General features: G+C 41.3%; 1 protein-coding gene across 1 annotated transcript in view; it reads left to right on the forward strand.

Moving 5' to 3' along the window:
* SUSD1 (sushi domain containing 1) overlaps positions 1 to 17,167 on the forward strand; it is a gene marked incomplete at its 3' end in the record, with an annotated part of 123,224 nt that overhangs the window by 14,214 nt on the left and 91,843 nt on the right. The window contains exons 4-5 of the mRNA XM_082656867.1: positions 10,770 to 10,955; positions 11,563 to 11,742. Coding sequence (XP_082512993.1) covers positions 10,770 to 10,955; positions 11,563 to 11,742 — 366 coding nt within the window. The remainder of the gene's footprint in view (positions 1 to 10,769; positions 10,956 to 11,562; positions 11,743 to 17,167) is intronic.

Consider the following 17,167-nt stretch of genomic DNA (forward strand, 5'->3'; position numbering starts at 1 on the left):
ACTGAGTATTAGTTCATATTAGGGAATTATTGTTCACTTTGTTAGAGGGAATAACTGTACTGGGGTATTTAGGATAATATTCTTATTTTGGGAGCTACATGCTGAAGTACCTAGGGGTGTTATTATGAAGTATCTAGTGTTAGTTTATCTGTAAGGTACTTTAAATGGCAAAATGTGAACGATTGTTGAATCTTGAGGGTAGGGGTGGCACTAGGGGAGACTGTAATATTCTTTTTCTTGTTCTGTGTGTTTGAAAAGTTTTATAACAAACAACAAGGGGGGGCTCTCCGAGATGGTATGCCATCTGCAGTTCCCTTGGAGTGACTCTGGTACCTGCCAGCTCTGTGCACATTGCCCACGGGGTGGGCCCTGTGATGCAGCAGCGTGCTGCACCTGTTAGGGATGCGGGCTTGTCTCCTGGAGAAATAAGTTGAGTGAGGAGTGAATACGTCGAGCTTTTAGGATCTCAGTAGCTTTGAAGGTCAGATTTTGGGCATATGTTGGTCAAATACAAGGGGTGGGCAAAACCCTCCTAATTTTCAGTAGCTCCTGTATTATCTGAACTCTATTTATAGCCTGTCATGATAATATAGCTCTTAGGTTTTCTAAGAAAATCTTTGAACAGTAATGAAGAGGAAAGGCAGGAAAAGACTCCTGGTTCTAAGATGGCTTTGCATAGTCTTAATGACTCTCCTTAAAAGCTTTGTGATATTTAAAGGTTTGGGGGAGAAAAAAAGAGAGAGGAGAGCATTTTTTATCTTTGGTTTTGATGCTCAGATTCATTCTCCCTCTTGACCTGTACCAAGGTAAAAATCCCTCAAAGGGAACATTTGATTTATTCTTGGCACGACGAATGAACACATTCCCTCAAAGAAAACATTTTACAATATCTTGTTGTTTTAAGTAGCAAATTACTTGCTACATGATTGCAGAAGTGCAGTGTTGCAGATTTAAATTAGGTGCCTTAAAAAAAAAAAGATACTAATTAAAAAATAAAACAACCTCGGCACTTCCCTGGTGGTCCAGCGGTTAGCACTCTGTGCTCCCAACGCAGGGGGCCCGGTTCGATTCCCGGTCAGGGAACTAGATCCTGCATGCTGCAACTAAGAGCCCATATGCTGCAAGGAAGATCCTGCTCAGGGCAACCAAGACCCTGTGTGCTGCAACTAAGACCTGGCGCAGCCAAATAAATAAATATTAAAAAAAACAACCCCTTGGTCTTCCCTGGTGGCGCAGTGGTTGAGAGTCTGCCTGCCGATGCAGGGGACACGGGTTCGTGCCCCGATCCGGGAAGATCCCACATGCCGCGGAGCAGCTGGGCCCGTGAGCCATGGCCGCTGAGCCTGCGCATCCGGAGCCTGTGCTCCGCAACGGGAGAGGCCACAACAGTGAGAGGCCCGCGTACCGCAAAAAACAAAAACAAAAACAAACAAACAAAAACAACCGTTACAAGATGATGATCTGGTGTTCAGTTCATTCAATATATTTACATTTTTCATGCGCTTTCTATGTGCCAAGGTTATGCTAGTGGGAGGTGACGGCAGACAGCTAACTTCATATCAAGTGTTAGTCATAGGTAAGCAAAGGGCGCTTTCCAGAATCCAGAATCTGTGGGGGCACTTACCTTGGAAGTGGGTGAGAGACTGGAGGACATGATACCTGAAATTGTGTTTTCAAGGCTGTGGGAGTTTGACAGGAAAAACTTTTGTAACTGTATATATCAGTATAGTTTCCCAGAATGCTTTCTGTTTTTAAAAAGGTAGGAAGAAGAAGAAGAAGAAAGAAATATTTTATGATCCAAAGAGATGTCAGCCTAGGAAGAACCAATCTTCCTGGAATAAAATCCTGATCTAGGCTCTGCTTCTGTTTATTCTACTCCTTGTAATTATTTAGTGACCTTCCCCTTCTTAAAAAAAAAAGAAAATTGAGCTATAGTTCACAAACCATAAAATCTACCCTTTTGAAGGGTACAGTTCAGTTGTTTTCAGTATAATTCACAAAGCTGTGCAATAATCTCCACTATCTAGTTTTAGAACATCTCATTAACACCAAAAAGAAGTCCCATATCCATTGGCAGTTATTCCCATGACCTTTTTTTTTTTTTGAGATCCCCATTTACCACTTTGTAAAAGCCGAGTGATGACTTTTCCTGATGACACTGAGTTTCTTCCATAATCACAGTTGCCACAGAAACATCAGTGTCTTTAGGTGGGGCAGAAGCTTAGCAAGTTTTGGGGTATCAGCAGTTATCCAGTGCTTGCCTGGAACCAGAAGATTGTGAATCCTAGTTGTTGAATTCTGAGACATCCTGTGACCTGGTGTTTATTGTACTCTGCAGGGTTCAAGTCAAGTTCAGGAGCTTGTTGCAGGTAGGCCTCTGGATGTCACTGCGTATAGATGAGGAATGAGTTGCAGGGGTTCTAGTGCTGGAGAACCTGCAGATGTTCTGGCCCCCAGGCTGCCCCCGGAATGACTCCTGGCGATCATGGGAACTTTGCTATGAGCCATGACCCAGAGGAAGAAGCTCTGTGGTACTTGTGGTGTGAGGGCATTCCAGAATGCCAGAGGCCTTGACAAACATGCCGTTGTCCCTCTTTGGTAGTGATGGGGCCATGCCTGAGTTCCTCCTGCAGTTTATCATCTCCCACACTTTACTCTTGCCTCTTCCCTGCCTTTTGAGTTGAGTGGGTCAAGAGTAAGTGGAGACGGACTTCCCTGGTGGTCCAGTGGGTTGGAATACGTGCTCCCAATGCAGGGGGCCCTGGTTCGGTCCCTGATCAGGGAACTAGATCCCACGTGCATGCCACAACTGAGAAGCCCGCATACTGCAACTAAAGATCCTGCATGCCGCAACGAAGACCCGGTGCAGCCCAAATAAATAAATAAATAAATAGATAGATAAAAGAGTAAGTGGAGAGAGATGAGACTGATGTGAAAATAAGGCTCAGGGCTGTCATCTCTCTACCAGCATGACTCCAGATAGGCATGGCCCTGATGTGTGTGCCAAATAGGCATTGACCCCAGCGTTCAGGGTCTGCTGAAAACTGCAAAATACTCTTTCTGTGCCTTTGAATTCCCCAGCTCTTGGGAATCCATCTTGGCTCTATTGACAACAGCAACGTTCTTTTTCATAAGCTCATTTCCTGCAGTATAAGGGCCTAATGCCATTTCTTCTAGAAAAATGTAACAGCACTTCAGCTTTGGCTGAGAAATGAGAAAAATGGGGGTTGGGTGTGTGTGGGGGAAAGAACCTGGAGGGAGTGAATGCTTTGCTTTGCCATTTGTCATCTCCTGGAACCTGCTGCCCCAAACCTGCATCCCATAGGTCTGCCCATGGTGAAGTAAACACCTTCATGCCTACACGTAAATCACTACCACAACTGAGACCAGTGTAGTCTGTTGGTGTCTCTCGCAGGTCAGGAGCCTTGTTTTCCTTGTGAGCCTCTGCCCACAAGCTTCTCAGCTGCCCTGTTGTTTCGGGTCCCGGAGCAGCCTGCTGTGGTCTCAGACACAAATGCTCAGCCCCATCGAGATGCTGCTTGCTCGACGTGGGCTGTGCTCACTAGCCTTGCAGCCATCCTGAGATTTCTCCCAGTGCTGTCTCCAACAGAACTTTGCTGCCCAAATCCCAATCCTTTGTTTTAGCTGGATTTATCCCTAGAGTCATGCTTTACCACTCTGGAAGAAAGAAGAAGCCAGGAAGGATAAACCCAAGGGAAAAATCACACTGGGGACGTGTTGCTCGCTACAGCCCAGAGCAGTGCTCATAGCCATTAGCTCCTTGCCTTACTCCCTGTGGAATCCCCTGCCTCCTGCTTAGGTCTCCAACTGTGGTGGGTGACGGCCTTAGACCCCTGCTACTGCCCCAGTGCCTTGGAAGGAGAGGCGAAAGATTCTCAATCAAAAGGTGGTTAAAACAGAGCTCCATCCCCCCAAATGCCAGAGGCCTTGACTAAGGCACCATTGTCACTCTTGGGGAGTGATGGGGCCGTGCCTGAGCTCCCCCTACAGGTTAACATCTCCCACCCTTTACTCTTGCCTCTTACTCGCTCAAGCCTCAGGATGTAGATAACCCAGGTTCTTTCCAAAGGCCCGGTTGAGTATAGTAAAATATATACACAGGGTTCTTTTTTACTCTATTAATTTAAAGTTTTGGGAGGAGTAATAGGGACAGGAGCTGGGCTTAAGTTTACTTTTGAACAACTGTCTGTAAAGTAGGCTTTCCTAAGCAAACTATCAATATTAGCAAGATTGTGAAGGAGGTGCTTAGCCCTTTAAGTTCAGGCTCTTTGTTCATGGCCAGCGCATCTCTGAGCATGAATATGTTTTTTTTTTTAATATTTATTTATTTATTTAGGCTGCACCAGGTCTTAGTTGCACGGCACGTGGGATCTTTAGCTGGGCATGTGGGATCTAGTTCCCCAACCAGGGATCAAACCTGGGACGTTGGGAGCCCACTGTCTTACCCACTGGACCACCAGGGAAGTCCCCATGAATATGGTTTGAAAATGGTTTTCCACTTATTCAGCTACTGCTTTTGCAAAAGTTATGTGTCAAGAAAGGATGGAGCTGTTACCCTAGGATGAAGCTCTGGAACAGAGTCTGGGTGAATGGGTCATTTACTTCTTTTTTTTTAAATTGAAGTATAGTTGATTTACAATGTTGTGTTAGTTTCAAGTGTACAGCAAAGTGATTCAGTTATATATATAACTTTATATATATATATTATTTTCCCTTATAGGTTATTACAAAATATTGAGTATAGTTCTCTGTGCTACACAGTAAGTCCTTGCTGGTTATCTATTTTATACGCAGTAGTGTATATATGATAATCCCAAACTCCTAATTTATCCCTCCTCCCCACTTTCCATAGTTTACTTCTGATTATGAGGATCCAAAATTGTTCTTGCCAAAAGGAGACAGAAGAATAAGTCAATATTTCCCCCCAGAGAAGAAATAAAGCTTTATCTTGTCCATTTATTTTAAAAAATACTTATGTAGAAAAGTCAAGCAATTATGGACACATATAAAGGAGAAAGAAAAAAAAGATTACCTAATATTAACCCAGAGTCAACAATTCTTTTTTTTTTTTTTTTTTTGGCTGTGTTGCATCTTCATTGCTGTGCGCAGGCTTTCTCTACTTGTGGCGAGCGGGGGCTACTCTTTGTTTCAGTGCGCGGGCTTCTCATTGCGGTGGCTTCTCTTGTTGCAGAGCACGGGCTTTAGGCACGTTGGCTTCAGTAGTTGCAGCACGTGGGCTCAGTAGTTGTGGCTCGTGGGCTCTAGAGCACAGGCTCAGTAGTTGTGGTGCATGGGCTTTGTTGTTCCATGGCATGTGGGATCTTCCTGGACCAGGGATTGAACCTGTGTCCCCTGCATTGGCAGGCGGATTCTTAAGCACTGAACCACCAGGGAAGTCCCTGAATGGAATTTATTACATGGCTGTACCATGTTACTTAACTCATTTTTTCCCTATTGTGATTGTTTTTCTGTTTTTTGCCATTATAAGTAATGCTCTAATGAACAGTTTTGTACTTACATCCTTACAAGTAATTAGCTCCTTGTTATAAATTCTGGAAAATAATTTCTATGTCAAAGGGATACCTACACATTTTACATTTTGATACATAGTGCTAGACTGTATTCCAGGAAGTTCATACCAATATTCTGTCTCACTAATCATTTCATGAAGGTCTTCATTTCTTCACATCCTTGCCAACACTGGATAATATCAATAAATGATATGAATTTAACAGTTCTGATTTTAAATGGGTGTTTGTGTTCCTCTAATGTGGCTTCTTAAGATGTAGGTTTCTGAGCTGAACTTGGCATTTGAGGAGGGAAGGTGGCCTCTGTCTTAGAGCATTTAGATCTAGTGCAACAAGCCATGTGGCCACTCCCCTGATTCCAGCCAAGAATCCTGTGACAGTGAGTGTATGCATGTGCACGCTCATTGCTCATGGTCAGGGTCAGGGTTATGAAGGAGTGGCTTGTGCTCCAGGAAGAACTGAGTCAGTAGAGAGGCAAGGTCCACTCACTTATTAGCTAACACGTATTGAGGACCAAAGGTCAGCCAGGCACTGTGCTAAGTGCTTTCCACATGTTTTATTTAATCTCTGCAAAAAGACCTACTATAATTAACTTCATTTTACAGAAGTGATTTGGAAAGATCAAGGAACAGGTATTAGTACAAATAGTAAGTAGCAGAATCAGTTCTCAAACCTGGGTCTGTTTGATGTTCAAATCCATGAAAAGACTTTAAATATAGAACACTAGGGCCCTGGCACGAGGTCAGAGTGTCCTGCTCGGTTTTGCTACTTTCTACCAAGGAGTTGTTCTGGCTGTGGGTAAAATTAAATAATCCTATATATAGAATGGGGCATAGGGAATTTTCTCCCTTGATTAGTTAAGTATGTTAATAAGGTTGCTCAGAACATTTTTTCTTCACAAGCAAACATGTGGTAACCTTGGACACCCCATGGAATCTACCACTACGTGGAGAAGCTGTTCTGATGAATTTAACGTGTTTATCCAGCCAAGATTCTAGAAGTTTATTTACTTATTTTTAAAATTTATTTATTTATTTTATTTATTTTTGGCTGTGTCAGGTCTTAGTTGCGGCAGGCAGGATCTTTGTTGAGGCATTTGGGATCTTTCCTTGCAGTGCTCAGGCTTCTCTCTAGTTGCGGTGTGCGGGTTTTCTCCTCTCTAGTTGTGGCCCGCAGGTTCCATAGCGCGTGGGCTCTGTAGTTTGCAGGACACAGGCTCTCTCGTTGAGGCATATGAGCTCAGTAGTTGTGGCACGTGGGCTTAGTTGCCCCGCGGAACGTGGGATCCTAGTTCCCCGACCAGGGATCGAACCCTCGTCCTCTGCATTGGAAGGTGGATTCTTCACCACTGGACCGCCAGAGAAGTCCCTCTAAAAGTTTAGAAAAGGGCTGGTTTGTGAGCATTAGGAGGTAGCAGGGGATTAAAAGTCAAAATCGTGTCATACTCATCTCAGTGATACAGGGTAGATACATCTAGACATCCTTAAGGCAATTGATATCTTTGACAATCTCTGTGGACAAGATAGAGAATTGTTGATTGGATGATGGTACAATTAGACTGTAAAGGGAGAAAGGGTGTGGCATAGTGATTAAGAATAAGGTCCAAGAAGCCAGATGTCTGGCTTCTGATCCTGGCTTTGGCACTGCTTAGCCTGTGTGACTTCAGTCCAGTTTACCATTCTATCCTTCAGTTACTTCATCTATAAAATGGGGATAATAATAGCATCAATCACCCAGAGTTATTGTGAGGATTAAATAAGATGGAAAATAATCAGTAATAAATAATGAAGTGCTTAGAACAGTGCTTGGCATGTACAAGATGACATGCAGGAGTTATTGTTATTAACAATCATTATAATAATTATTGTTATTAGGCTATTGAATGATTGTGCACAAAGCAAACTGATTAATGCCTATAGTGACTCATACAGAGCTAATCAGTATCTAGAAACTCCAGGTCTTTTCCATACCACTGCATCTTTGCCTTATAATACTTGGAGCCCTTATTTTTAGCTGTCTACTGAAAAATTCATTTTTCCCACTCACTGTCTTTGAGGAGTCTGAGGCAGGGGGACAGGCTGGAATATGGCTTCTGTGTTAAAGGTATATACATAAACACATTTTACAAATTCCTCAGTGGAATAAAAAAATCTTGATAAGCTAAAATGATGGATCCAATCTAGGAACACATGTTAGATCCTGCAGTGTTGAAATCATTTCTAAAGTTTGTACTAGATTGAGGTTGATTTTATTTTATATTACTTTTAAGAATCCTTTCTTAACAGTTACCCAAACCTCCATGATTCTGTTATCAACAATTGTGTGTTTTACTGGTTTCATTTCTTACCACTCTTTGTTGTGTTTTATGATGTCTTCCCCTTTCTTGACATTATTTATTCTGATGTTTTTCACTGGCTCGAGTATTTTCTCAAAATCTTTTTCAGAAAGGAAATGTCAGTAGTGTAGTTCTTGAGATCACTCATGTTCTAAAATGTCATTCCTTTGCTTAAATATAGCACGATGTTTTGCTCTCTTTTCCTTAGAACTCTATAAATATTTTTCCAGTGCTATCTAGCATTTAGTGTTTCAAACAAGAAGTCCTGGGTGAGACTGGTTCTCTTTTCCTCATAAATTACCATTCCTTTCTCTCAGGAGGTTTATAGATTTTTCTCTTACTCCATGAAATTCAGAATGACTCATTTTTCAACATTCATGCCTGTCACCTTAAAAGGCTATTTGGATTTGAATACATAAGCCAAGAGATTTTTCTCTTGATATTAATTCTTATACATTTACTCCATTCTCTTCTGTAATTCCTTTTAAATAGATATTGAATATTTTGGGTCTGTCCTCATACCATTTTTTTGTCCCATAGTTTCTATCTTATATAATTAAGATTTCTATGTGCTTTGGAGAATTCCTCAGGTTGAAATTTGTGAATTTATTTTCTAGCAGTGACCAACCTATTATTCAATGCCTCCACTGAGTTTTTATTTTTGGCATTCATATTTTGCTTTTAATTTCTAAGACTTCATTGTTTTCTCAGAACTTCCCCTCTTTTTCATTAATACAGTATCCTCTTAACCTTGTTTGGACTTCACAGTCTCTTCCTATGTCAAGAGTGTCTTGGTTATTTCTTACTGCATAACCCCACTCCTCCCACCCCCTACCACCCCAAATTTAGTGGTTTAAAACAACAATTTATCATTTGTCACAATTCCATGGCTGCGTGGTTTTGTAATGTGTAGACATAGTCAGCTGGTGGCTGGGCGAGGCTGTGCTGTGCTGGCAGGTGAAAGAAGGCCTCTCTCAGGTCTTCCCTGGCAGCCCAGTGGTTAAGACGCTGCGCTTCCACTGCAGGGGGCAAGGGTTCGATCCCTGGTCGGGTAATTAAGATCCAGCATGCCGCCCGGTACAGCCAAAAAAAGAAGGCCTCTCTCACACATGGCTCGGGCCTTGATGCTGGCTGTTCACCAGGCCACTTTAGCTCTCCTCCATGTGGCCTCTGTCTTCACATGGCATCTCATCTTTAGGGCCTCTCTCCCAAGCACGGATTTTCTTCAGCATGGACACTGGATTCTAAAAGAGGGAAAGAGGGGGACTTCCCTGATGGTCCAGTGGTTAAGACTTTGCCTTCCGATGCAGGGGGTGCAGGTTCAATCCCTGGTCAGGAAACTAAGATCCCACATGCCTCAACGGCCAAAAAACCAAAACATAAAACAGAAGCGATATTGCAACAAATTCAATAAAGATTTTAAAAGTGGTCCACATAAAAAAAAAAAAAAAAAATCTTAAAAATAAATAAATAAATGAGGGAAAGAGGAAGCTACCAGCCATCTTCTCAGGCTGGGTCCAGAGCAGGCACTGTATCACTTCTGCCGAGTTCTATTGGCTAAAGCAAGTCTCAAGACCAGCTCAAGGGGAGGGGAAATGGTTTGCATTCCTGATGGGAGGAGAAGCATGCAAGAAAGGAAGGAGAGGAATTGTTGACAGCTATCTCTGGAGCTGATCTCCCACAGAGTTCCCAAAGTTTGCTGCACTAAAGATGTAGGTTGATCAGAATTGGTAACTTGGGTCTCCTCCAGCAACTGAATGAATTACTGGTTCCCAGACGACAATCAGGAAGCGATGAGGTGTTCCTTGGTCCAAAACCAAAAAACAAACAAACCAATATAAAGAATGTAGTGAATTTTAATAAAATCACACTAAACAATTTAAAAGGATTCTGAGATTATATTCTTCCTTTTGGGGGGGGTTGTTAAAATATTCTTTTTTTAAATGAAATCATAGTGCTAGTTTAAGGGAAAAAAAAGTCTTTACTGGCAAAATAGAATATTGGCCACCTTATATCAGTCCTTCCAAAATGACTGCTCTTTGAAATCCCAGAGTCTGGGAACAACCAGGCTTTCTTCAGTCACGATGCCCCCCTGTCCTCTGCCCCCCGATGGTTCTTGCAAATGTCCTGGAAAAAGTCCCCTTTTACTTAGTACTTTTCTTTCTCTAAATGAAATTGGTGTGTGTGTGGCTCTGATGGAGTTTCCAAAGTTTTAAATTTTGTTCACTAAGCCAGCTCTGGGGGGAAAAGACTGCTAACTGGCAGAGAGATTTCTTTTTCAGCCTCTGAATTATTGTGTGGTTTTTACTCCTGGACCTGCTACCACCGGCAATCTTCAGTCAAGGGGAAAAGTCGGCTAAGGAGCATGTCTTTTCCTTCTTGAAGGCTGTTTTAAGCCCTTCTAATCTTGGTAAAATTAGCGAGACCCTCCTGAGTTATCTTCTTTACTTCTTGCTGCGTCGTCCTATGCTCATGAGCTGGAAAGCATTTTTCACTCTGGTCTAAATCGTTTTGTATCAGGAGTTCTGCTTCAGATATTTTAGTACAAGATTGAGGCTATCCTTATTTTATAGTAATTGAGTTTTTTTAGCATACTTTTTTGGGTTCACTTTCTTGGGTTATTTGTTTTGTTGATACTTGTTGGTTTTTATAAATTTTCATAACACACTGACATATTTATTGAGCACCTCTTTGTGCCTATGATGTGTAGGATACAGGAGAAGAACTCTTAAGGAGTAAAATAAAATTCATGATACAATTACAAGCCAATGCATTCACTTATAAGTGTAGATTGGGAATGTGAGAAGTGGCTGTCACAATGTCCCCCCACTTTTTTTCTTTTTTCTGTTTTTCTGTCCCTTCTTATATTTGGGATGGGTCTCAAGACATAGATGAGTGTGAGGTTTCCGGCCGGTGCAGGCATGGAGGACGGTGCGTGAACACTCGTGGGAGCTTTGAATGCTACTGTATGGATGGATACTTGCCAAAGGGTGGGCCTGAGCCTTTCCATCCAACCAGAGATGCCACGTCGTGCACAGGTGGGTTTCTGTCAAAGAATGCAGCATCCGAAGGTGAGAGTCTGTTGGTGGTGACTTTCTCCTGCTCTGAGCCTATGTCTGTGGGTCTGTGTTGGGGATGTGTGTTGGATCTGTTCCTTTGTAACCTATGAAATAAAATAACAGTCAAGATAGAAGGGGCTATATTAAAAAAGCTAAAATTAGTATGCTTCGGGGATTTTGAGTTGTTAATAGATATTCAGATGTTAACCATTATGTTAGATAGTAAACAGAGCTGATCTGATAAGAGCCACCATCTCAAAAGTGACCAGGGAAGTTATAAAAGCCTATATATCTTAAGGTATTGTGCAATTCACATGTTTTACTTTGCTGGGCTAGGCTTCTCCTCTTTAGTTAGTATCAATTAGTGAGGGTTGATTGCCAAATCCATTCAGTTTTGTGCATGTATAAATGCTATTACCTGTGGAAGGCCAGAAGAATGAATAGAGACACTCACTGGAAACATGCCCAGAAGTCATGTGGAAATGAACCAGCCTATTTAAAATATGGCTCGGGTGTGTATAGGTGAGGGGAGAGGGCATGAGGTAGAGGTGGAGAGAGATTATGAATTTTGAAAATTCGCATTCATATAGCAATGAGTTTGACGTTAATTTGTTTTCAGAAATAGACTGTGGCACCCCTCCTGAGGTCCCAGATGGCTATATCATAGGAAATTATACCTCTAGGCTTGGCAGCCAGATTCGTTATGCTTGCAAAGAAGGATTCTTCAGTGGCCCAGAAGATACAGTTTCAAGCTGCACAGCCTTGGGCACATGGGAATCCCCAAAATTAAATTGCCAAGGTGAGTTTTCCAAAGGTCCAGCTTCCCAGCTTATACCATCTTGAGATTGTTTTCATATTTCTCTCTAAATCTCTCTTCGGGGTACTGAATGAATTAAATAAATCCAGTAAATTCCTATTGTTTCTAATAAGTTTTCAGTTGATTCTCTTGATATTTATAGGAATAATATTTTATCATCTGCAAATAATGATAATTCCATGTTTTGTTTTTCTATGTTTATAAAAGTTATATTTTTCTCTTGACTGACCACTTAGCTTGTGTTTTCAGAACAAAAAATTAAGTAGTAGTATTAACTTTGAATATTCTTTTCTTATTCCTGACTTTCATGGGAGTGTTTCATTATTCATTCATGATCTTGGCTTTTTGATGTTACATACATCTATTTATAGTCTTATGTACACGGAGAGAGTGCTGTGAGCCAAGTGCTGTTCTAAGCATATATATATATATAGACTCATTCAATTACAATATCCCTATGAGTGTGTGCTATTGTTATCACATTTTACAGATGGGAAAACTGAGGCATGGAGAAGTTAAATAATTTGTTTGAGGTTATCCAACTAGTAATGGAGCTGAAATTTGAACTTAGAATTCTAGTTTCTGAGATTGTGTGCTTAATCACTCTGGTATACTGCTTCCATTTTTGTGATGATGTTGGCTTTTGGTTTGTTTCTACTTTTGGCTTTCTCTCTCTTCGTCAGTTCACCAGTTTTTGACTATATGTACATAATATTGAGGAAGACTTCATCTATTCCCATTTTATTGGGATTTAAAAAAAAATCAGAAATGAGTTGTTTTATCACGTCTTTTAGGCATGTATTAAGGTGATCATATATATTTTTTCTCCTTTTAACCAGTTATATGCTGACTTATATTTCCTGATCAATACTAGTTGCTGGAATGGATTCTTCTGGGTCTTTGGTGTTTTTTTTCTTTTAATCAGCATTATATTTGCTAAATTTTACTTAGAAGTCTTGCATTGATATTCATAAGTCAGATTGGTCTATTTTCCTTTTCTATGCCATCTTTGTTGGTTTGGGTATTAATGTTATTCTAAATTTTGAGGAAAGAATGTAAAAACATTTCCTTCTTTCTCTATTCTCTGGAATACTATAAATAGGATTTTTAAAGATTTCACCTAGAAAACCATCTGGATGTGGCACTTAGGGAGAGGCAGTCCTTGGGATAGTTAAAAAAATTAATACTTACTGGTCCTGTTTAAGTTTCCTATTCTTGTTGATATCCATTTTGGTAATTTACATATTCTAAGAAAAATCATCTATTTCAAGTTTATTTTCAAATTTATTTGTAGAGAGAAGTGTAAGGCACTCACGTTTTTGATTTTCTGTAGTTATTTTATAATAGTGAAATATTGGAAACAATTTCAAATGTCTGTTGATAAGGAAATTGGTTAGATAAATCATAGCATGTACATAAAGTGGATATTTTGTAGCCAAAAAAATTACGTTGGGAAGAATCTTTATTGACATAGGTAAGTATTAACAGTATACTACTGAGTTACAAACTGTATGAATAACATGGCCTTAACTTTGAAAAATGTACATGTAAATGTACATGAAAATGTTTCATATGTACATGTATGTTTATGAAAAAGTTTAGAAAGCTATATATCAAAACATTAACCATGGTAGTTTCCACTGGGAGGGATCCTGGATGATTTTTTTTTAATATAAATTTATTTATTTGTTTTTTACTTTTGGCTGCATTGGGCCTTCGTTGCTGTGCGTGGGCTTTCTCTAGTTGTGGCGTGCGGTGGCTTCTCTTGTTGCAGAGCACGGGCTCTAGGCGCTCAGGCTTCAGTAGTTGTGGCACGCGGGCTCAGCAGTTGTAGCTCGAGGGCTCTAGAGCGCAGAGTCAGTAGTTGTGGCACACGGGCCCAGTTGCTCTGCGGCATGTGGGAATCTTCCCGGACCAGGGCTCGAACCCGTGTCCCCTGCATTGGCAGGCGGATTCTTAACCACTGCGCCACCAGGGAAGTCCTGGATGATTTTTATATTTTATATACTTCCTGTATTGAAGGAATTTTTTTTAATGCATTAGAAAAAGTAACAAAGTTGTTTCCATTTTGGAAAAAAGAAAATATAAAAGTTTTCAGTGAATTTATTGCGTAGCTAAGCAACCTCAGTGATGCACTTGGCTAAGTTAATCCTTTTGATATTGATTTGCAATTCAGGCTCTAAACACATTCTGATAATTATCATCCTGCGGGTTAAGAAATTCTAAACGTACAATTGAGTTCTAACATTATCTTTCCATGGATCAATTAAAATACAGAACTTAGATTAAAATGTGCCATAATGTATATCAAAGAACCCCCTAGAGATTTATATCAGAAACTCCATATAAGACCATTTGTATTACTTTGAAAATCAGTAGTCATCCGGATTATTGTACTGAGAATGTTAGAGGAGAAGGCTTGTTCCATTTCCCAAAGAACTGTCATTTAGCAGATCTTCACTTCTTTTTTCCCTCCTGTAATAACTGTTCCCTTTGCCTGCTGACACCCTCCCCCCTCTTCCTCCCCCGTTTCACCATATGGCCACCGGCTTCTCCTGGCTGTGCCTGCTTCTCTCTAAACACACCCCTCTTATTTATCCCTCATTCTTCTTTGGGGCTCCAGAATCTGGGCTATGTGCCAGCCGGCACTGTATTTTTAGCTCAGCGTTATGAAGCCACAGGAATTGGGAATTCCACTAAAAACACTAGCAAACTGTGAACTTGGATGCTGAGAAGCAGGTACTTTTGAAAGGAGCAGCCGTGCATTCCAGACGGCAGCGTGTGTGTCGGATAACGGACTTCCCCATTAGAGAAGACACAGCTGGCGGCTCCTGTTGTTTGCCTTTTCCCAATTACCGTGTCCCTGGAGGCTCTGCTGCTGCCTTGGGGGTGGGGGGTGGGGCACTGTGACACAAGTTCCGCACCTGAGCAGGCCTCAGAAGTGCATGTTGGAAGTGAGGATGAAATCTTCCAAAATGGGTAGGAATTTGTGGAAACATCCATCACACATTTCCATGCGCTCTCTGGGAAGGACACCATCTCTAGCTTGCATTTCCTATTATTTTGCTATTATTATTACTTTCTTAAACATTTTTCTGCTGAACATTTTATTTTTCTAATTTATTTATTTTTGGCTGTGTTGGGTCCTCGTTGCTGTGAGCGGGCTTTCTCTTGTTGCGGAGCGCAGTCTCTAGGTGCGCGGGCTTCGGTAGTTGCGGCACACGGGCTCAGTAGTTGTGGCTCGTGGGCTCTACAGCGCAGCCTCAGTAGTTGTGGCACATGGGCTTAGCTGCTCCGCGGAATCTTCCCGGACCAGGGATCAAACCTGTGTCCCCTGCATTGGCAGGATTCTTAACTACTGCGCCACCAGGGAAGTCCCTTATTATTATTATTATTTTTGATTTTCAGAGAAGGTGCCAGTTGTAAGTGACAGCTTAAAGAATTTGACTTTTTATAATTCAACCAAGCCAGGAGCAAGGTGAGGGAATCACTTTAACTGTGTTATCATTAGCAACAAATCCAGAGTCCAGCATACTTGATAGATCCTGTGACTAGGTAAGTCTGGAGTCTGGGAGCAGGGTAAAGACAGGTACACCACGAACTATTCTGTAAGGGTGAACTCCTAAGTATCATGTGAGAAGAATGGGTAAAGACTAAGAGAGTTCAGGTGGGGGGATTGGGTGGTTCATGGAAGGGGTGGCATTTGTGTTCTTCCCTTTGGTAGTTTGCCTCTCATGGAAGGGTCCAGTGATGAGTGGTTTGCAGTGTAAGCAGACCAGTTGAGGGTTCCGGGACTATCTGTCTTCCAGATTTTCTTCCCATCCTTTTTGGGGCCTTATCTTCCTTTCGGGCTGGGAATTCTCACCAGCAATGTGTCTGGTACTGAACAGTCCCTTTAAGAATCCGCTTCCAAGCTTACTACTTCTTCTTAAAACCTTTCTAAAAACAGTGAAATGACCACTGCACTGAGAATAAAATCCAAACTCCTAACCATGGATTTTGAAGCCAACAGGGGTTTGTCTTTTTTGGCTTTTATACAGGTTACGTCTCCCATCATTCTCTCCCAACCAGTATGTCAATCTCTTATCAGCTTCAGGGTCTTTTCTCTCTACTTGAAATAATTGCCAACCTGTTTTAAAAATTGTTATTGTGGTAAAATACACATAATATAAAGTTTACCATTTTAACCATGTTTAAGTGTATAATTCCACGGTATTAAGTGCATTCACAATGTTGTGCAATTAACACTGCTGTCCATTTCCAGAACATTTTCATCATCTCAAAACAGAAACTCTGTACCCATTAAACAAGAACTCCCCATTCCCTCCTCCCTCTAGCCCCTGGTAACCTACTTTCTGTCTCTGTGAATTTGTATTGTAGGTACCTCATATATGTGGACTCATACAATACTTGTCTTTTTTATATCTGGCTTATTTGACTGCGCATAATATTTTCAAGGTTCATCCATGTTATAGCATGTATCAGAACTTCATTCCTTTCTTTCCTTTCAGTTGTATTGAGATATAATTGACACACAGCACTGTATAAGTTTAAGGTGTGCAGCATAATGATTTGACTCACATACGTCATGAAATGATTATCACAATGAGTTTAGTGAGCATTCATCATCTCATATAGATACAACATTAAAGAAATAAAAAAGTGATATTTTTTTCCTTGTGATGAGAACTCTTAGGAATTACTCTCAACAGTATTCATATGTCATGTTGTACATTTCATCCCTAGTACTCATTTATCTTATGAGTGGGAGTTTGTACCTTTTGAAGAATATCATTCCTTTTTCAGGCTGAATAATTTTCTACTGTATGTGTATACCACGTTTTATTTATTCATTCACCTGTTGAGGGAGGCTACCTGCTTTCTGCACAGGAAGTTCCTTCTCAGCTTTCAAGTTTCAGCTGAAATGTCGTCTCTGACATTCTCTTGCTTAGTACCCAACACGTAAGTATATTATTTATCATTATTTTCATAGTTTTTATCAGTCTGCCCTACTGGGCTGTAAATCTGGGAGCTCAGTGACCATGTAGTCTTCTTCAGTATCATCTCTTCAGCACCTGGCACAGTGCCTGGCATACCTAAGGCCTGTAGAAGCACCGTGAATCACCCCCAAAAGGTGGCCCAGATGATGGCAGGCATAGTGGAATTGGCTTCCAGACTGCATGCCAGCTTGTCCTGTGGCTGAGCCTTGCTGAAACCCTGGCACATGGGCTTCAGTAGTTGTGGCTCGTGGGCTTTAGAGCGCAGGCTCAGTAGTTGTGGCGCACGGGCTTAGTTGCTCCACGGCATGTGGGATCTTCCCAGACCAGGGATCGAACCCGTGTCTCCTGCATCGGCAGGCAGATTCTTAACCACTGTGCCACCAGGAAAGTCCTGTTTATTGGTTTTT

The sequence above is a fragment of the Grampus griseus genome (assembly GCF_964374135.1).
Source record: "Grampus griseus genome assembly, chromosome: 6".
Lineage (NCBI taxonomy): Eukaryota > Metazoa > Chordata > Mammalia > Artiodactyla > Delphinidae > Grampus > Grampus griseus.